The sequence below is a fragment of the Raphanus sativus genome, chromosome 9 (genome assembly GCF_000801105.2).
Source record: "Raphanus sativus cultivar WK10039 chromosome 9, ASM80110v3, whole genome shotgun sequence".
Taxonomy (NCBI): domain Eukaryota; kingdom Viridiplantae; phylum Streptophyta; class Magnoliopsida; order Brassicales; family Brassicaceae; genus Raphanus; species Raphanus sativus.
Genome location: NC_079519.1, coordinates 2,060,704 through 2,083,482, shown reverse-complemented (window position 1 = coordinate 2,083,482; position 22,779 = coordinate 2,060,704). Strand labels below are relative to the sequence as shown.

The 22,779-nt window shown below is 31.8% G+C and overlaps 1 protein-coding gene and 1 long non-coding RNA gene across 2 annotated transcripts; one reads left to right on the top strand and one right to left on the bottom strand.

Annotated features, from left to right (window-relative positions):
• Positions 1-16,219: 16,219 nt before the first annotated feature.
• On the top strand, positions 16,220-17,350 carry LOC108826002 (CLAVATA3/ESR (CLE)-related protein 12-like). The gene is made up of 2 exons (XM_018599364.2): positions 16,220-16,252; positions 16,618-17,350. Exons 1-2 carry the CDS (start codon positions 16,220-16,222, stop codon positions 17,083-17,085), a joined length of 501 nt encoding a protein of 166 aa, XP_018454866.2. The 3' UTR covers positions 17,086-17,350.
• A 3,244-nt stretch (positions 17,351-20,594) lies between these two features.
• LOC108826793 (uncharacterized) lies at positions 20,595-22,133 on the bottom strand. Its single transcript, XR_001945540.2, has 3 exons — positions 21,280-22,133; positions 21,052-21,189; positions 20,595-20,940 (listed from the first exon to the last, which is right to left on the bottom strand). It is a non-coding gene; the product is annotated as an uncharacterized LOC108826793 (long non-coding RNA).
• Positions 22,134-22,779: the final 646 nt, after the last annotated feature.

Below are 22,779 nucleotides of genomic sequence, written 5' to 3'. Positions count from 1 at the left end.
AAGCAATCCCGCTAGGCGAACATCTACAAAGAAGAGGAATTAGACAAGAAGCAAAGTGCATAAGATGTGGAGAGATAGAAACGGAAGCTCACCTCTTTTTCAAATGTGACTTTGCGCAAAGGGTATGGAGCTTCATCGAATTGTCACCAGTGTTTGACCCCAATGACCAAACGGGAGTCTCATCGGCGTTAGTGAATTCACGCAGAAGTATTTGTCTCCCCCCGCTGGGAGTCTCCACCAACATCCTACCTTGGATCCTCTGGGCTATTTGGACAGCTAGGAATATGTTGATCTTTGAGAACAGGACGGTCTCCGCAATGGATACAGCTACCAGAGGGATTAGATTAGCAAGGGAATGGATCCGAGCTCAACCTCTCAAGGAGAAGAAGGAAGGCACGCAAACGAGGAGAACTGTAACTCCTAGGGCATCGATCCCCCACAATCCGCGACTGACCTCATCGATTTGTAAATCTGATGCAGCGTGGGATAGGGGATCAAACACGGCGGGACTAGCTTGGATCATAACGGATCCCTCTCAGGACTTGGAATTGCGAGGAGGCCAAATTCATCACAACGTCTCTTCACCGCTTACGGCAGAGGCCTTAGCGATGAGAGCAGCGCTCCACTCAGCAGCTTCTCTCAGGATCACCAAGCTTCGGATGCTCTCCGATAACCAAACCCTTATCAGGGCATTAACCGACAAACACTTCGAGAAAGAGATCTATGGTGTCGTCAAAGACATTGAATCGCTTGCTTCTCTGTTTGTCGACATTTCTTTTGTTTTTCTTCCAAGGGCTGAGAATGGGCAGGCTGATGCTTTGGCCAAATTCATTCTCAGAAACCCAAGTTATGTAATGGGCCGGCCCACGGGCTAAACTCTTTTATTTTAATGCAAGTTTATCGTGAACAAAAAAAAAAATATATATACGACCAGCAACTAATTATATGAAATGATGGAGTAGACACAAGAATCCCAAGATTCTTTAATGTCTGATCAACCTATTTTTTCATCGACCGGTTTGTTGGGAGCTTACAACATCTCTAAGACGAGCCATTGATGCAAAGATTGACTCAATCACTTTTACGAATTTAGTTTTCTTCCACTAAGAAAAATAAAGAACAAAGGGTCAGTTTTTGGTTACACGCATGGGTCTATTGGTCCCCTATACTTTTTCTTCTTTTGTACCTTCTCAGTATATATATACGCTTTTTCTTCCACATGCATATATATCACTTCTTCCTCAGAAATGTCGCTTTAGCATTTTTCACACAAATTTAAAAAGTGATAAAATATATACAAATTATTATTAATTACATCTCTGACCAATATTATTTGAGATAAATAAAATTATTTATAAAATTAATGTAGTTTGCAATTAATTTGAAAGTAAATATTATTATGCATTGAAATTATAAAATAATTTTTTTGCGTAACAGAAAAATCTTAAAACGACGTTTATTATGAAATAGAGAAAATATATAATTATATATCTATATAATATTCCAGAAAAATTAGATTGAAGTATTGAACTAACATATTCAAGTGACAGATGATCACTAAGCCACCAAAACCTTAGCACATCAATCACCACTAAACGACCCCTGAATATTGCGTCACGCTTACTACATGATTACATTTACTTAAGTCTCATGTGTGTACAGTATACTATATACCATTTGCAAACACATTAAAATTATTACATAAGAGATCATCGATTTTTCAATTATTTCCAAAAATATACATAATTTTTGCGATTTTATAAAAACTGAAACACATGAACTAATCATTTAGCTTAGTTTAATTTAAAAACACATGAATTAACCATTTAGCTTAGTATGTGATCACTGATCATTAACGATCTGCAATCATTATATAGATGTGCATGTGTGTTAATGTGCGTATATTGACATTTTATGCATTGGTATCTATGTGATATAAATTGTAAATACTATACACACTTGCAGTTTCACTTATTCAGTAGTTGACTTACTCAAATAGAACTCTAAAATGCATTTAATATCCACAAATTCATATCAAAGCAAAATCCTACACATACTGTCATACTAGCTGCATGATGATAAATAATCTCTATCTACACATATACAGTGACATGTGTGATTTATGTAATTAGTGAAATTAATTTATGTGTTGCGAGTCAATATCTTACACCACTATAATCGTAATCTTACCACTCTATGTTTTCCTAATAAATAGTTAGAATAGTAGTCTAATTAGCAAACAAAGCAATGTGCAAAAAACTTATGTGGTTTGAGTCAGAGATCAAACATTATGAGTTTTGTTTTTGTCTGGTCTGATAAAAAGTATGTTTCATAATGCATAATTAGCTTATTCTAAATTATCTTGTGGGGATAGTCAAATATAGTCCATATCCCCCAAAACAAATGTGTCCCCGAGGTAAGACAATGGTCTTTTTTGCTCCATAACTACTTCAAACTAGTACTACTATTTATTTGCAATCATTCTCACAAAGCACTAGTGTTACTCTTGACTTCATGAAACTTTAATAAAAAGAGAAAAAAATGAAAATAGGTACTAATGGATCCTTAATTTTTTTTTGGGGTCAAAATGGATCCTTAAATAATAGTATATCTCATAATTACCATAATACACAGTCAATGCTGTCATGAGTAACGGTTTCATAGGCCCCTTTTAACTTACATTTCACCATGATCACCATACTTTCATAAGAAATCAGTATATTTTACGTATTTCAGACGAATAAACGGAGAAAATCTTGCAAATGTATCGTGGATTCGAAGCTTACTATAGACATTTTCAAGTCGTCCGAGAAGCTAGGTCATATGAACTAAGAGTATCCGCATTCTATAGCAATGTAAAAAATGTATATAATTTTAAAAAGAATGTATATTTAAAAATCATTAAAGCTATCTTTTATTACTGTGAATATATTATTGTATAATAATTTTACTAATTGTCCAAAAAATGATAATTTTACCTTTGTCCTTTAATACTTACGAGATCCTTGGTTCTTTTTCATAACATATCTGACGTATTGTGATTTTCATTGTCTTAGCCACCTTTTTAACTTTATTTTGCACCATTTATGATAGCATTTAGGTACATTTAGGTTAATTACATTTGCATTTGTGTAATTTCAGGTGTGGAATGGTTCTAGTTAAATTTTGGAAGGATTTGGATATAAATATGGATAAAAGAGTAGAAAGTGACGACCACAAGCTAGCAACGTGGGTCAATGCAATGTTCGAAGAACAGGGAATCAGCTTGATCGAGAGGCGAACACATGCTACCAATGCAGCCAAGAGGAGGTCGAAGAGAGGACCACATGCTACCACCACAGGATGAGCTTGCCCACGGTATCAAGCTAGGGAAGCGAGGAGCAAGACATGAGCTATCATTGCAGGATAGGATCGCCCGCGAAATTGAGGCATGGAAGAGAGGATGGAGACCGTGCCTACTAATGCATTCTGACAGAAGCCACAGTTTAGATCATTTGGCCACTGGCTGTCACCACAGTCCAAAGCAGGCCGTGTTATGATTCTGAGTTACATTTATACAATTCTTTTCGGGTTGATATATGTTTATTGGATCAACCCAATTCGATTTTAAGAAACCTATAAATATATTTTAAGGACAAAACCCTAATTATCTTATTTTCTATCTTAAGATAATTATTTCTTGGTGAAAGAGCAAATATTTTTAATCTTTTCTGCAATTTATTTTTTGAATCTTGAGTATTTAGTTTTTATCTTTCTTTTTAAACATGACTAGTCTTGAACTTTGTATGTGCTTAACTTTATTCATTGGGATTAGTGAGTTGACAAATCTTGATTTCATGGTAAGGTACATTTAGGATTATTATTGAAGAGTTAAAATGTTTATTGTCACATTTGCTTGTTTTCATGCTTAATAAGTGTTCTTAATGCTAGACTAAAATTTATCATTCTTATCTAGACTATTGAAGGTGTTTGTTAAAATGCTTAAGTGAACTTAGTATTTCTTTAGCATGATTAACCAAAGTGATTTAATGTTAGAATTGTTACATGGCTAGTAGATTTGATTTAAATGCATGTTTGATTGCATTAGACCAAATGGATTTGATGTTTAATGTTGATTACATATGATTTCTATCATGAAAATGAAATAATCTATCTAAGAGTTCTAGACCTTGGAAACTTGTTGGTTGTTTGCTTGACACATTGACTTGGAATCTATAGTTTCTACCTTAGCTCGTTTGCATAGGAAGACGTTCATAAATCTAGTTGATAAATTATAACCCTATTCACTTGTACACAGGAAATTATTGGACTTTCAGTTTATAAATTAGTCTGAAGTGTTCAAGCAAAATAATCAATGTATCATTTATCAAGGATTCTATCTTACCTCGTCTGCATAGGAAGACGTCCATGAATCTTTTACTACTCTAGGCCTCTAGCTCTCGCTTGAATAATAAACTAAAGTGGGTTCGTGCTTTTTTTTTAAAAAAATAATAAGCCTTTTTAATTAAGGTTAATTTTCAGAATACACATGATGGAGAAAAATTAGGAAATAACCATAGCAATAAAGTGATTCTCTGATGGAACAATTGTGGGCGAAGTTGGAACAAGTGGAATAAAACAATTGACTCATAGTAATAATATAACTAAAATATAATACATATAACATATTGTGTTACATTTCTATTATATATGTTAATTGTAGAATACAAAACAAATAGTAAAATGTGTTATTTTGTTGATCATTTTTGGTAATTGACAGCAGCAAAAGAGAAAATGTATTTGTAAGCAGCGGAAAAGGGGACATTGTTGTTGGTACATAAGGTAGTGATGAAGAAGAAACGGTGGAAGAAGACAAAAAAACCACCACATGGATGAAGGAGGAAAAAACCAGTGAGACGATGAGATAACAGTTGGAGATGTTGGAGAGAAGAAGACATTAAAACGAGAGAGAGAGAGAGAGAGAGAGAGAGAGAGAGAGAGAGAGAGAGAGAGAGAGAGAGAGAGAGAAGAGAGAGAGAAGAGAGAGAGAGAGAGAGAGAGAGAGAGAGAGAGAGAGAGAGAGAGAGAGAGAGAGAGAGAGAGAGAGAGAGAGAGAGAGAGAAGAGAGAGAGAGAGAGAGAGAGAGAGAGAGAGAGAGAGAGAGAGAGAGAGAGAGAGAGAGAGAGAGAGAGAAGAGAGAGAGAGAGAGAGAGAGAGAGAGAGAGAGAGAGAGAGAGAGAAGAGAGAGAGAGAGAGAGAGAGAGAGAGAGAGAGAGAGAAGAAGAGAGAGAGAGAGAGAGAGAGAGAGAGAGAGAGAGAGAGAGAGAGAGAGAGAGAGAAGAGAGAGAGAGAGAGAGAGAGAGAGAGAGAGAGAGAGTACATCCATTTCCTCGGAATGTAGAGTTTAGCCATTTAAAAAATACAAATATATCAACATACATCGTTAAATAGCGCAAAACCACATAAAATCATGATAACTAAAACCATTATGGAGAAAGTACATCATAGTTAAAAGTTGAAAATGTTCCAACTGCTTATCGCTTTGCTGCAGCACATATGCATCCCTCAGTGATGTGGAGCAAAAAATAGAGTTTTAGTTACGTTAACTTCCATCAAAAATTATGGAAGTCACACATGAAAAGCATGGGGAAGGAGAAACGATAGGACAATTTTGGAACTGTCTATTCTATACAAACAATAGAATGGAGAGAGAAAGAGAGGAGAGAGGTAGGAAAAGAAGAGATTTTAAATATGTGTTATTCTATACAAATAATATAGAACTAGATTTTGACCCGCACACCCGTGCGGGTGTATTTTTATAAAATATGTTGTTTTCATGTCAATATTAGAGTTCGGCAAAAATATGAATCCAAAAGATCGAACCGATTCCGATCCAAAAAGAAGTACCAAAACCAAACCGAAATTGATTAAATATCAAAATTATTCAAATTATATATATTATTTTTTAGATTTAGTTTATAAAAACATCTAAAATATATACAGTACTTTTAAGTTGGTTTAAATAATTGAAATATATATAAATAGTCAAATATAAATATCTAAAATAGTTAAATATACTCAAAACACCAAAATACTTAAAATAATTATTGATTCTCTATCCAAATATTAAAATCAAACCAATTTATATGTTAAGTTTAGGTATTCAAACTATGTTATTCAGATTTATTTGTAATATATTATTTTGTTTATATTTTGAGAAATTAAAGTATATCTTGATCCGTGCGCCCGCGGATGTTCTTTTTCGGTTTGCAATGTTTAATATCTACTATATTTTATATAAGTGTGATTTTGTTAATAATGTATTCTATGCTAATTTTATAAATTAAATGACAAATTACATTAGTTATTTCTTATATATCCAAATTATTGAAACATATGTTTTTAATCATAGAGTTTATTTGAATTTGTTTGTATTTACAACCAATTAGAATAAATATTAATATGTTTCTATTCATTCATTTGTGTTAGAAAATATTTTTTAATATTTTTAAAAATGCATAAAGTCATGTTAAATTATTAACATTATTTTCAATTATAGATCAGATATAGTTGGGTAGATTATATGTATATGAGAAAATTCTATTAACATTTTTAAAAATATGGTCATGATTTTATATAATTAGATAATTTATAGTTGAAGCATTAGAATATACAAAATTAATCTGTTTGGTTCATATCTATCACTAAAATATTTAACAACTTTTTGTGATAGTTATATATAAATAAGCTTTGGAATTGTTGGTGGTACCCATGTTTAAATAGTACAATAACAATAATAAAGGTATAGATGACATTATTCGATTTAGTAACACACATCAATATTTGAGTTAAAAATTTGTTAATGGGCTTGTTGATTTGTTTTGGTGTATTACGTGAGAGGCTTTGTGTTAATATTAATGTATGTATTATTAAAACCAGTGGCAATGATTGTAAATATATAAACTAAGTGAGGGTTAATTTATATTTGTATTTCACTTTTAATAGGATAGATAGATAGAATAAGATATTCGTATTAAAAAACATTTTTTATGTTTTGAAAGAAATTTATATTAGTATGTATAATTTACTCTAATATTTTTATTTGGCTAAATTATGTTGATAAATAAAATATAGTGCAAATAAAATGAGAGGGGAAAGGAAGAAAAGAGAACAAGAAAAATAAAAAATAAAAATGAATCAGAGGTTAAGATTATCTAAGGGTATATATAATAATATTACATAATAGTGTATAACATATTCTAGCCATATCTTTCATATGGTTATTTGTTGAACTAATTTTTTTATGGTCATCCATGCTAATTTCCCTATTAATTACTTTATTGGACATCTTGAATCGAATTATGTTCGCCAAACAACTGTAAACAATTCATTCTATTAAAATTGATGTACAAAATAATACTTGCTTATTTTTAAATGGTTTACTCTAGATTTTCATTTTTAAACTAATTTTAAACTATTTATTTATTGTATTTTCTAATTATATCGACAGCATTTATCACAAAGTAAATAACATAACTTATCTAAAATTATAGATCAGATATAGTTGGGTAGATTATATGTATATGAGAAAATTCTATTAACATTTTTAAAAATATGGTCATGATTTTATATAATTAGATAATTTATAGTTGAAGCATTAGAATATACAAAATTAATCTGTTTGGTTCATATCTATCACTAAAATATTTAACAACTTTTTGTGATAGTTATATATAAATAAGCTTTGGAATTGTTGGTGGTACCCATGTTTAAATAGTACAATAACAATAATAAAGGTATAGATGACATTATTCGATTTAGTAACACACATCAATATTTGAGTTAAAAATTTGTTAATGGGCTTGTTGATTTGTTTTGGTGTATTACGTGAGAGGCTTTGTTAATATTAATGTATGTATTATTAAAACCAGTGGCAATGATTGTAAATATATAAACTAAGTGAGGGTTAATTTATATTTGTATTTCACTTTTAATAGGATAGATAGATAGAATAAGATATTCGTATAAAAAACATTTTTTATGTTTTGAAAGAAATTTATATTAGTATGTATAATTTACTCTAATATTTTATTTGGCTAAATTATGTTGATAAATAAAATATAGTGCAAATAAAATGAGAGGGGAAAGGAAGAAAAGAGAACAAGAAAAATAAAAAATAAAATGAATCAGAGGTTAAGATTATCTAAGGGTATATATAATAATATTACATAATAGTGTATAACATATTCTAGCCATATCTTTCATATGGTTATTTGTTGAACTAATTTTTTTATGGTCATCCATGCTAATTTCCCTATTAATTACTTTATTGGACATCTTGAATCGAATTATGTTCGCCAAACAACTGTAAACAATTCATTCTATTAAAATTGATGTACAAAATAATACTTGCTTATTTTTAAATGGTTTACTCTAGATTTTCATTTTAAACTAATTTTAAACTATTTTATTTATTGTATTTTCTAATTATATCGACAGCATTTATCACAAAGTAAATAACATAACTTATCTAAAAGTGTTTAGTTACATATTATTTTTCTTACTCTTCCTAAATACTTTATTAAATATATTTACTATAATAATTCAACATCATTTATGATACGTATTAACTATAATAATTTCACAAGTTTAAATGAAATTAGTTTATTCATAACAAAAATTAAACCGGTTAACAAAGAATTTTTTTATTTGATTACAAACTCAGTTAGACATAGGCATCAGAGTACCCATTCGAGTGAATAGTTTTTTTGATATTAGGGTTTTTAGGTTTTAAAATTAAACTTTATTTGGATATTATATATTTTCGGATAGGATTCAAGTTGGATCATTTCGGGTCTGATTAGTTTTGTAGAAACCTAAAAATATCTAAATAACATATGTGTTTAAAATGTTATTAAAAAATTTACAAAAAAATCAAAATCAAAATGAAAACCAAACTCTAGTGTTCCTTTAAATAAAAAAACAATGTTCCTTTGGTAATTAAATTATCACAAAATTATCACAAAACACGTGGCCATTTTGTATTTGTGTCACGTATGTTGGGGTTTATGATGAGCCTAATTCTAATTCTTTATCGTTCATTAGTACGATATTATCCACTTTATGTTTTAGAGATTGACCCACATAGATTTAATTTTAGATTTATTTCTAAAAATCCTTGTATTAATTAGAGTTAGATATCTCTTTATATATTATACATCTCTTGTCTAATTTTCCAATGTGGAATTTAATATTTCCCAACGTAGAAATGCCTCCTTTCTCGGATGAGGTTTATCTCTTTGTATGGTAGCACCCAAATCGTGATAAGTCAGATATTAATGTTCTATCGACTATATATGTGGATTGCCCCCCCCCCCCCCCCAGGGGCATGTGAAGCTATTGTTAAATACTTGATACACTGTACATATCTTTCTATGACAAAAAGGAACATCAAGAATTTTTCGATCCCTTTGTTTTGGTACCACACGAATGTTAATTGTTAACATGCATACATGCTTATCATTAATTTGCATATACGTGTGCCTGCGAGTGTCTATATCGTGTGCGTAATTATATATAATACACAAAGTGTGTTCTGCCGTGAGAGACAGGTCGTACATCTCACATACATTCTCGAGACTTTGCCGTTGCTTCAATTTGACGTCTCGTACCACATGCATTTGCATCATTTCCGGTCCACAGCTCTTTTCTTTAGGTGTTAAATTGTGACCTCGCTTTTGTTTCTCTAGTTACTAAACTTTAACTCACTTTAGGTTTAAATATATTTTTTAATTATATGTATTTGTGTCTATGGATATATTTAACAAACTCGTTTTTGTTTCTTTAGTTTACTTTTCAATAATAGCCAGACTTGGAATAAATATAATTAAGATAGGAGTTGATTTACATTTCGCAGACAAAATGTTATAATTTAAAGATAGTGACTTGTGGAAACACCGTAGCCTAATAGTGAAAGTTTAAAGGTTTCTACATCCATGTCTGGGGTTCGAATCCCAGACTATACACAAATTATTGCAGAATGCAGAAAATCCAGGTTTCAAATCTCGGAGAGAGCGGTTTATTAAACAATTATGCAAACAACGGAAGAGAGGTTTAAAATGGATCATCTATGTAATCTTTCGCATAATTATAATATCGTAATAAATCAGCGTTAAACAAATGTCGTAAAACCATCCACATCCACCGTTAGTAATGGTCCATTACGAGCCTCGTCTAAAGAGCTTTGTTTTAATTGGTGCTCTAATAATATGTCAAAAGCCCTTCTATTTTCTTGGCCACTGGTTCTAAATATCATTTAGCCTGCTATCCAATAAGAAGACTAAGCCCATCTAAAGTACAAAAGGAAATACCCTGGCCCTAAATTTCGTTTAACTTTCTTTTTCTTGTAGCAATTCATCCAGCCATGAACCGTCTAGTGAAAACATAAGAGCAACCCGGCCCCATCAAAGAACCGGTAAGAAGGGTCATAAAGGTATTTTTTTATTATTTTTGTATTTTTTTCGGTTTAATTTATTAAAAAAAAATGAATCAGTTGTGGGCCGCCACATCGCGTAAGACCCATAGAATAGTGATGAACTCGGTTCACCGCGAAGACCTTCCGCATCCTGGATTCACTGCAGAGACATTAATATACTATTTTTTTCTTAGTTTTTGTGTGAACTTTTAAAAACTCCCAATGGAGATGGTCTAAGAAAGAGCCGTCCGTCCAAAAACAAAGTCTTGCATTTGCATGTGTGGGCTACAAAACTCCTATGCCAGCCGGAATATGGGAGATCTCGTTGAATCATAGTCTCTTATATTTCTTCATTATTTAATTAAAAGCAATAACAACATTGATAAACGTAAACATAATGAAAATTGAGTCCAGAATCTTGAATTAGAAACATTATGAGATTTTCATATGCATTTCAGAAGAATTTTAGTATAATAAGAATATTTGGATACTTTAAGAAGAAGAAAAATTAACTGAACGCTTGTAATCTGGTGGTAAAAGATTTACGGCCCGTGAGTTCTGCTATCTAAATTCGAGTTTTGATCACCGTTAATTAAAATAAAATGAAAAAGATAGTTCCCTTAAATACTTTCGGCGGGCTCCCTAGTTTAGCTAGCTCCGGTTGATGGTCATCACACTTGGATCTCTTTCGAGGACATCAAAATACCAAAATCATCAAAAAGAAATTTACCCACCTCAATTCTGTGATTCAGATATTCCGAATAATCTACATGACCACTACATTTTAGAATAAATGACTTTTAAAAATAAATGTGTTAATTACTTACACCAAAAATATATTTAATTACTTTTTATTTAATCCATTCGGGTTGTATATTTTTTAGTTATGTACGTAAAAATGAATATGAATTGATATTTGACAAACTAACTCACCTGTACGAGAAACGAACAAGAACATGTAAGACCTAAAGAAACATACAACTGCCACACTTTATGTCGCTGATTAAAGCCCAAACAAACTGTTCCTTCAATTCATTACAATATGCCTCATCGAGGGCTCCCTTGGTTTGATCGGGGAGATCTTGTTCGGTCGTTTATCATACAAATATTATTATACGACGAACACATTAATAGAATTGCTAAGAAATCTCTCTTTTCTTTAATCATATCCCTAGTTTTTAAATTATTGTGCCCTATTGTCGGAAATATTTAGTAGAGATTTTTAACATTTTTACCAAAAAAAAAGAAATTTATTAGAGATTAATGAGCCTACGTTTTCACTGCAAGAAGTTTTGGACTGAACCTCATAACCTATTTGAAACATAGATAAAAATCGGTTGCTAAAATGTTTTCCACAACTACTAAGACTCGAAGATGATATTTTTTTGTGTTTCAAAGAAAAAAAAGGTAGAAGGCTTTTACGAATATAACTATTAATAATATGTTGTAATAACGTTTATGATGAATTTTAAGTTGAAGTTGTGTCAAATAACAAAAAATGGCATAGGTCGCTTCGACGGTATTTACATGTGAATCATGTGGACCCAAATTATAGAAAAATGAAAATTTTAAGCACAGCTATCAGAGTCAATATTTCCTGACCAGAGTAAATGCGAACACAACGACTCAATTTTATGCAAGCATGATTTAGGAAGGAGGAAGGTAAAGTGAACCATAACATTTTATGCTTTTACTAGTGTTTGCAATTTTAAAGTCAGAAACATAATAACAAATAAACATACTTTTAGTTTTAAATTTCTAACAATGTTTCGTTTGCAATGTACTCCTATATTAGATATTTCTTCTTCACTCAACCCAATAGTATCTTTTTAGAATTCCATTTAGTTTTCTTTTTCTAAATCTATATATATTTTACATATTTTAGAGGGCAGCAATTGGTTTTACCATTTTATGAATGAAGATAGTTTCGTGGCATTTGGCAGTATATATTTCTTGTATATTGTTTGCATATGATTTTCAAGATTTGTGATATTGCACACTTCTCCAGTATAAGAAAATATTTTGATGTTTGCGTTTTTTACTAGTGCAATCATATTTCGAGCACTCAGCATTAGTGCAAGGCAAAATATAAACAGTTAAAAAGCTTGTTTGGAATTGCACACTACCCACCAGTTCTTGTTCCATAATCCACTCAAGAGCCTCTTTCGTGCATTGTAAGACCTTTAATCAAATTTACAACATCTTCATATTTTCCTTTCTTCACTATGAGAGATTCACAATACAAGTTTTTGTAAAAACATTTGAACAATATTATGACTTCTCTCTCAACATACATTCATTGTCTAATCTTTTAATAAAATTTTTGAACTTAAATTAATCAGATTAAAAAGTGTATATATGTATGGTTGGCTACTGCAAAAATTATAAATAATAATAGAAATAATTTTATGACCTTTAGGGATCAGTTTGGATTTTGGTTTGGAATACACTAATGTATAAATAAAATATATATTTATTATATAATTTGTGTGATTGGTTCAGAAAACACACATGCATAAATATAATATATAAATATTTATAATTTGTAACACACAAATTTATCTTTTGTTTTAAAAAGTTTTGGATGCAGAAATATAAGCGTTCACATGTCCAAGATTTAGTCTGAATGTGAGTTTATAAAGCGCATGGTTTATAAATCATTTATTTCAATTCTTATTAAACTAACTGACATTTATCAAAGAATCTACTGCTTTTAAAAGGCTTCAAAAAGTTATTTTTACTTTGTAAACGTTCATAATCAATAATCATAATTTACATCACAGTGGAAAACTTTGAAATCATATGCTAACCCTATGGTGTATCGTGAATCGCATAGCCCCCATGATGAATCTTAAACCATATATGCAGCATTTATTATTGTATAGATAATCTTAAACTTTAGGTATATCACTGACTAATCTTAATCCATGTCAAGCCTTATCGTTTAAAATATGTATTACAATTTACTTAATTAAAACATTAAGTATAACCAACTTCTTAAAAAACTTAGCTTGGTTTAAACCTCGATTTTGAGAGATGTCAATCTAATTCTCATATCAGAAGTTTAGACAAAAGAGAATTTAATATATAAAGAGATTTCGAACTCTAATTAACATAATACTTTTTAAGATTAAGTATAACCAACTTCTAATTAACATAATATGTAGAAAATTATTTTTTAAATTCAAAATGGACAATATCGTACTAATTAGACAATAAAAAGTTAAACATTAGCTAGTTAAATCCCAACAGACTTTCCCATAACATATACTATTCTTTCAACCTTGTCTTTCTTGTTTAATGCGAAAGAAAGAAGTTATGAGTCGAATGTAAATATCTCAGCCACGAAAAATTGATCTCTTTCCCAAGCAAACAAAAATCATGTATAGAGCTGAAAATATATGCACATCATCTTATCAAAAATTTCTTAATATACATATGTATGTATATATAAATATTAGTATTTAGTTAGGAATTTCTAAAAACTTGGGAACATTCCCAACCAAAAGTTTCTTAATATTTAATACACATATAATATAAATACTAATATTCAATTGCAAGTTTTTTTAAGAGTAAGAAAAATCCAACCAAAAGTTTCTAAAATCTAATAACTCCCGATGGGAGGTGTTCTAACTCTCCAAACCCATTTGGTCTATTATCATCTTCGTATGTAACTATTATGAAATATTCAAATATCAGATATATTACATAGTTGTTTGTTAGCATACTTTCCAATTCTCTCATCTCTCAGGTTTCAACTTAAACTTCTGTACTATATATTTTTTTTTTTGGTAAATTTCTGTACTATATATTGGATGCAATTCTTCTCTATGCTTTAGCAGTAACCGAACCCCAAACCAATATATATATTTTATGGGAAGTTTACGTTAAATGCTATTATATCCTTAACTTTAATTTTTATGCATAAATCTTCCAAAATCCAAGCTTCTCAGATAAAGAAAACTGTATAATTATTTAAATTAGGCACCGTAAAACATCAATATAAGTATAAAACACCATATAAACGATTCATAGTATTATTATATATATATATATATATATATATATATTAATATATACCTCTATTGTTTTTCCTTATAAAAAGTGATTTAATATATGCAAGTTTTAATAAGATATATTGTGCAACAAGAAGAAAATAACACCTTGCATCTATCAAAGTCAACCTTTTATGACAGAAACAAATTTATTATCGGAAACAGATATTAAAGAAAGTCATATATGAACGTAGTTTCATCAAAAGTCCACGACGCAATATCTATTTTTTTTTGGGAGAGCACATGTAAAGGCAATGGATCAATAGTTCATTCATTACTCTGCTCACACGTCGACTATAATTAGACCTATTGCAATCTTCTCCTGCAGATATAATACCATCGATTACACAACTTCGAAATCAAATATTTCATTATTCGGAAGATTTTATTATACTATTTTTCACCATTCCAGATACTTTTTTCATGATTGCTCAGTTGCAATCATGCCTCTTTTTCAATTTCTTGAATTCTAAGATACCTAGATGGATTAGTTTTATTTTCTTTACAAGGTTTAGTACCTTATAATAATGGTTTTGCTTTTGTATACCAATCATCAACCAATGTAGATTCTGTTTATGTACGTGTATTTCATAATATTCATTTTTCATGATAATAATGGTTTTATTTAGAGACGGTTAAAAGTTGCATGTTCGATTTTCTGTTTGCACAGTGATTTTATGTCTTTTCAAAAAATTCTTAATTTTTTTTTAAAGAAACACAGCTTGCGATGAGAATTAATCACTATAAAAAATTTACCCAACACAATTTTTTTTGATAATCATGTTAAAGTAAAAATGGTTTCATCTTTGCACTTGGAGCAACGACGCTGTTAATGAGGAATGAAGTACTAACCGAGGCGTGTCCATTGCTGATTGAAAACTATTTTTGGAAAGATAGTTTCACCGTTTGAAAAAAAAAATCTATTCCAAACAAAAAAAATTTAAGTGGCGGATTGGCTACTAATACTATACACTCTTTCAACAATATACCAACGGTTCGTTGGTTTATCTTTTCAAACACTGTTATTATCTTTCTCCCGGCAGTTTGCATAATTTATTCACTCTATCATGTTTTGACCCCGCTGATGACATAACAACGAAAAATTTCTAGACCAGACATGTCTGGATTCAGTATCTATAATTGATCTATTGTTCGAAATTCAAAATATGCGTACATCTAGAGTTTTTTTTTAATTATAAAACATATAAAAATTCCCGTTAAAACAATTGAAACTACTTTATCTGTACAAATATATAAAAATGTTATATTATATTAGTATATTATATGGTATATATACAGATCACTAGGGAAAGAGTAGAAGCACCTGTTAACTGTGCTGTGGTCCGAACAGATGCAGCATGGAGGGAGGAGCAAATGATGGCAGGATTTGGCTGGACAATTGCTGACCAGAACAGAACCCGTTCCTTTGCTGTTCCGGCATATTTCGTAGGCTCCCCTCTTGTAGCGGAAGCCTTGGCCCTACTAGAAGCGGTCATCAAATGCAAGGAAATCGGCTACACCCGCCTCTGTTGTGAATCGGATTCGAGTCAACTAATACAAGCTGTGAACTCTGTTTCAAATGCTTCGGAACTCTACAGCATCGTCGCTGATATCAGAGCATTAGCCTCATCTTTTGAAGCTATTTCTTTTCGTTGGATCCCTCGGGAGTTTACTGTTGTTGCTGATAGTTTAGCAAAACGTATCTTGGCAGATGAATCTGCATTTATTGTACCAACAAACAATGGTTGATGAGTTTAATATGAAGTTGTGTTTCAAAAAAAAATATACAGATCACGTGAAAGACAGAAAAGGAAATCAGTTATTAGTATTATCAAACATTTTTCTAACAACAGAAAGAAAAACACGAATTACCACCAAAGCTAACTTTAATTAACACAAAAACTGGGTATTACTTTTATGAAAATAGAGCACACATGATAAAGCATCCTGCGTTGAAAAGACAAAATCCCACTCCCTCACATCTCTTAAACTATACACTTTGTCAACTATATAATATATAAATATATTGATTAGCTTTTGCAGTATTGTCTTCCAAACTGTCCAGCAAGACTTTCTTCTGTTTCTTTCCAAATACATCCACAAACTTAGAAACAACATCTTTTTGGCCTTTTCTTATTGATTAACAGTTTTTTTTGGCAGGTTATAAAAAAATGTTGGCCTCTTGGCTCTTGTTATGCTAAAATATCCTTCGTCATCTTTTATTTCCTCTCGTCTTCCATGGCTTTGAAATTTTCTATAATTCTCGTTATAGTTCTTTGGCTCTCATTCTTCTTTCTCCTCCTCCACCACTTGTATTCCTTCAACCTCCACCATCTTTACTCTCTAAATGCGTATGAGCCCTTGTTGACGAAGCACCACGACCACCGTCTCTACACCATTGGATTAGTCAGCAGAAAAGCTCTCTCCCAGAGATTTGACTTCACTCCTTTCCAACACCGAGAGAACAACCACCATCACCGTCCTTCCGGCGAGAAAGACGTTGGCGATGAGATCGATCCTCGTTATGGAGTGGAGAAGCGCCGAGTTCCCTCCGGACCCAATCCGTTGCACCATTGATGAATGAAGATTACACGTTCTTGATTTGAGTGGTAACATCAAACCAAAGCCTGATCAGACTTTACCTAGCTTTTTTATCTTCAAGGAAGATGTTAAAGATTTAGAGTTTTTTTTTTCGCTTTTGTTTTCTTTAATAGTTTTGGTCTTGATACTTTTTTTTTTATCATAGTACACAAGTATATTTAGCTTTATTATGACGATTTTATCTGTAAATATGTTGGTTTACTCAAAAGAAATAATTAAGATAAGATTATTGTTTTGGCTTGTTTTGTTACTTTATGCTGACTGTAATGTATATTAGTTATCCCTATAAAATTTTGAAGAAAAATTAGTCGTTGATCACAATGATGGATCCTTAAATAATTGCTTTGACTTTGGGATTAGCTAACCAGTAGCTGCGACGGCACGTCACAACTGAGAGTTATCCCAGATGCCTTATTATACCATAGACAAAATAATGCTTAGTATAAGATACAGTTGCTCGAAATAAAATAAAAACTTAGTATAAGATTTTTTTTTTTTGACAAAAAAATATAGACAGAGTAAAAAGACATTTGCGTCTGCCGGGAGAACTTAGTATAAGATACAAATATAAACTCTATAAAAAGTACAAATATAACATATGATAAGAAAGTACTAATATTTGTTTCACACGTCCGAAATATGAACTACTAGATTTTCATAACTTCCTTTTCACGCTTATATATCAAGCAAAAATTTATATATGTGGATCGTCCACTTTCATTTCTTAAAATACATCGAGTATTTAATCCTCTTAAAAAAAAATACATTGAGTAATTGAATAATATTTACATGCAGTCTAGTGTTGTTAAGCTAACTCGTAAATAGTAGAGTATAAACTTTAAACGGTAAAGACATTTATTTGGTAAATCTGAACATGACTTTGGCCAGTATCGTGCCTTGCTGCCCTTTCGATAAAAATAAGGAAATTGTCATTTTACATAAGCTTCACTGTCTCTCAATCTCAGGATGTGCCGACTTTTCTCTATTTGGTTTCTTTCTACACCAACTAATTTGTTTATTTTAAGATATTTATATTACAAATGGCCAAATGCTGTTGACAAAATAATAAATTGTAAAGAGGGACCAAGATGTACAAATGGTAAACGACTGACAATAATTTTAGAGTGAATAAGATCGTCTTCTAGTATATTAAAAAGAACGCTTTAAAAAATATATATGATATTTTTCACAATAGTTGTTTCCCTCACATGAGCCTAGTGTTGTGTGCCATCATATTTTAATGGGACCTATTTTCAAAGATTAGGTTTTTGTGGCGTAGTTACCTTGCTATATTTTTAAAAATGATTTATAGAGGCAAAATTAAATGGGCGTCCGCGTCGGTAACACATGCAACCCCTACTTTCTATATTTTTTTTTTCCCGTCAAGTGATATTCATTCCAACTTGAAAACCAAGGATCATACAAGGTTGGTGGCAAAACAAATTAGCCCCAAGAACTAAAACCCATAGAGAGCGGTGACTTGAGCCCACATAGGGGTGACTTGAGCCCACATAGGGGTGACTTGAAGGAAAAACTAGACCAATACTAACTCGATACTAACTCCTATAAACTCGGGATGAAACTACGCAAGCCACAACAAGGAACAAAGCAGAAAAAACAAGAGAAAAAGCCATTTCTATCGCTGCTGCCTCGCCCGCCAAACGATAAGATCAAACATCTCATGGACTTCATAATTCGACAAGGGAAACCGCTTCCTGGTCCACGCACCTTGAATAAGATACCAACTTACGCCCAAATAATGAAGTACACCCATACACCTGAAACACAAGCCTTACCAACAGAACCTCTCTCCGAACCTCAGAAGGAGAGTCGAACGACAAGCAATCGACTGGCACAAACCCTTGAGTAAAGACTGCTTTGCTACCACAAAAAAGCATACAAATCTTGGCCGCAAAAGAAACGTAGACACCATGGACCGAGGATGGGTTCGAGACGCTGAAAGGAGAAGCTTCATCTAGGCAATCCTCCACCATCTCAAACCACAGACAGAGCTAATAAAGAGATAGATCCAAGACCTTTACAAACAGCTAAACACAACTACAAACCAACAGCCCCAACACAATCCAGACGGCAACACCGCGCCTCGACTCCAGCAGAAGACAGCCCACCACCGGAAACGCCAAGACCTCACCAAAGACGGCTTGGAATCGACGACGAACTCTCTCACCAGAGGCCGAGAGCAAAGCAGGTGGACCACAAGAGTATTGAGGGTGTAGAGAACAACGGAAAACGGAGAAGATGGTGCCCTCCGGCGCCGGCACACGCCCGGACGCGCCGCCCGGTCGCCAGAGACAGAAGCTCTCAGATTTACTTTCTCTCTCTCGAAGCGTATTTCTACCCCTATTTTCTATATACATTAACTCATTTATACTAAATGATATACATAGAAATATATTAATACTAGGGTCGGTCCGCCCTACGTGCGGGATATACTTTATTTGTGATTTAAATTACTATTTTATATGATTTGTGGGAGCTATTTTGATTTACATTTGCAAGAGATGTAATAATTATTTTTGTCTTTTAGAAAATTTCATGTGAGGAAAAACTATATGTGATAAAATATATTTTGCTTGTATGTAGTATATGTTATATCATATGGGCTTCGAATGGTTTTCAAATTGTTTTCTCTTATAAAATATAATTCCATATTTCATGTGTTATTTGTGCTTCGCGCGGAATATCTATATTTATTTAGTTTGACATTTGATAAATACTTAAGTTACTCTTATGTATTCTAATTTTTATTTGATATATGACATGTTGCGAGACCATACTATTTTAATTATTATTTATATTTTTGTTGTGTTTTTCTAGTTTGATGAAAACATAAGTTTATTACCATTGACTAATTTTCATATACAATATAATTTTATTTCAAAAATGAGAATATTCAAAAAATATTTTTTTTATTTAGATCTGATCTAACTTGTATTTTCAATGGTTTTCCTTTTTATATCATGTATATTATTCACAATGTGTAATTATAAAGATTTATACAGAATATAATTTTTTTCGACTTCATATATTTCTATTATTTGAAGAAATAAAATTAAATTTTTATGTCATTTGATTGGATTTTGCAAGTTATTCTATAACACTGATTTATATCTATACTAAAGTTTATTAATATTTTTAAAAGCATCAAAATATAAGGAACTTACAGAAATTTCATGTTTGTGAAAATATAGTTAAAATGTTATATATATTTTTAACTTATTTTTGTTTATATTTAAAATTGTAAGAGATAGAGTGTAACTATAACTATAAAATAAATAATTATATTCCAAGAATGAAATATGAGCATTACCAAATTTGGAGTATTTTAAAGTCCAGAAGAAGAAAAAAAATTTGGAGTATTTTATTTATTTGGACGCCGGTTTTTAATACATGCATATCCTTGAAATTAACAGAATACATTTCCCTGTCTTTTCTGATAGAACTGAAACGCTATTAAACTTCAAAGCAATAAAAAGATACATCTATTATTAGTGGGACATGATAGCTTTCCATGTCCTTTTTATAGAGCTGAAATGCTATTAAACTTATATATAAAAAATTCATCTTTTTTTAGTGAGATATCATTTTTGATCCGTTGAATATACAAACATGCCAAAGAATTTTAGGAGCCCTAACTAATGAAACCCAATGAAGACCCATATTTAGGAGGAAAAAATAAATAAGATGAACCCGAGATTTACCGAGAGCAGCAAATTGTCGGAATGCAAAGAATCTGCAGTGGAATTGGTCTTGAAGATCAGACAGATGTGCCTTTCCATGTCTTCATGCCTCTGTTCAGCTTCATAACATCTGAAAGGGAGGATAACATGTTATTAATCACTAATATTTTTATATGCAAGGGCAATACAACAAAAAAACTTTATAAAAATCAAAGATGAGAAGAGAAAGGAAAATTATTACTTATCACAAATCTGAAAATGTTTTCACTGACTGCTGATCCAACGATTCCAGATACCATCACCATAAGCAATGTGTGTAAGAAGGTTGCAAGTGGACTATGAGAAAGTCCTCATTCAGTGGACGGATGATCTCACCAAGCTGGAAACAAAGGCGAAAGGAGAACAATCTATTAAAGAAGATAGTATAATTCATAGAAAGCACAGATTACTTTAAGCATTAGCAGCTGACCTTTGGATGCCTTCCCAAAAAGATCAGTATGCCCAGAAGCTTTTAGAACCCTTATGTAATTGAGTTTTTGATCACTCTGTTCTTAATGTCATTTCTGCCATCTTCTTTTGCTGTGTCTGGCCAGTAGTCACCATCAAATATGGGAGCCTAGCTGCTGTAATCATAGCTCTACATTCATCAGTTGGCACAAAAAGTGGTCATTAGATTTGAAGTTTCTGCAACAAAGCTCTCCTTTGAAGCTTTTTCAACATTGCTAAGTTCTTACAAAGAATGATATGTACAATTGGATTAGCTAAGTGACCACTCTTGTAGTTTATCCTAAAAAGTAAAGGAATTGACCACACTTGTAGTTTATCAGATATTGGCAACGCTATTTTAGATAACCGATCTAAACACATGATCAAATCATACCCTCAATCCTCCATAGAGATTAGAATGAAAAAAAAATTCATATCCAAGGTTTGAGAATACCCAGAAGCGTATGGATATTATATAGTCAGAAAGCTTGAAGTTGTGGTTGCTCCGGGTACTGCCAATGGTCGCTGGCCTCATCTGCTCGCCGACAGACAGCTTGTTAACCCCACAAGATGCTGCGTTTTTCACATTACGGGACTTGGGCATCAAGGAGCACATGTCTAAACCCAAAAGCTCCCCACTGTGCTTAACTCGTTGGAGAGCGCGATTCACAGAGGAGAGATATGTGGATATATATATAAATATTAAGCCGACAAACAGACCAACGGAAGTCTCGAAGGCTCACTAATTATGACGATTAAAGACGAAAACATCAATACGCCCACCGTTATGAAATCTCGATCATCTCGTCGCCGATAGCGAAGAGGACGAAGGGAAGATCTTCACGTCATAGATGGGCCGAGCAATCAAAACACAGAGAAGCCCATATGAAATAACGCACTGATCACCGAGGTCGCCACACTGCGTTTCATTTAAGCTGACGTGGCGGACGCAGAGGGCATGAGTTTCCAGCGTGGAATCCGTCGTGGTGCAAGGAAGAGTGATTAAACTGTATTATATATAAATAGATAATATCAAAAGCATAAGATTCTAAAACCCCCCAAGTAAATGATAAATGAAAAAGACCTCAGTTAATCAACTGGATCAAGCTTCAAAATGAATTGTTGTTAGTGGCTAGTGCAAGACTTTTGACATTTGTATATTACAGCTGTTTCTTAAAATCATTGCGACTTGTTTTAGAGAGTAAATAAACATGCACCACAAAAAGACATTGTCAAAGTTACTGTAACACTTGTGGTAGTGTTTTCAAAGATCCTCCAACAATGCAAGCAAAAATATATATGTTTAACTTGATGACAATAGTTTGTTAAACAGAAAAGTGAAGAAAAAAATAGGAATAAATAGTTAATTTTATTTATTGATATTTTTCAAATTTCATGCATTTTTTGAATAATCTTCTAAAAATGTGAGAGAAAATCATATGTATAATATGTTATTTATTTTTATTTTTAAATTTTGTAAAGA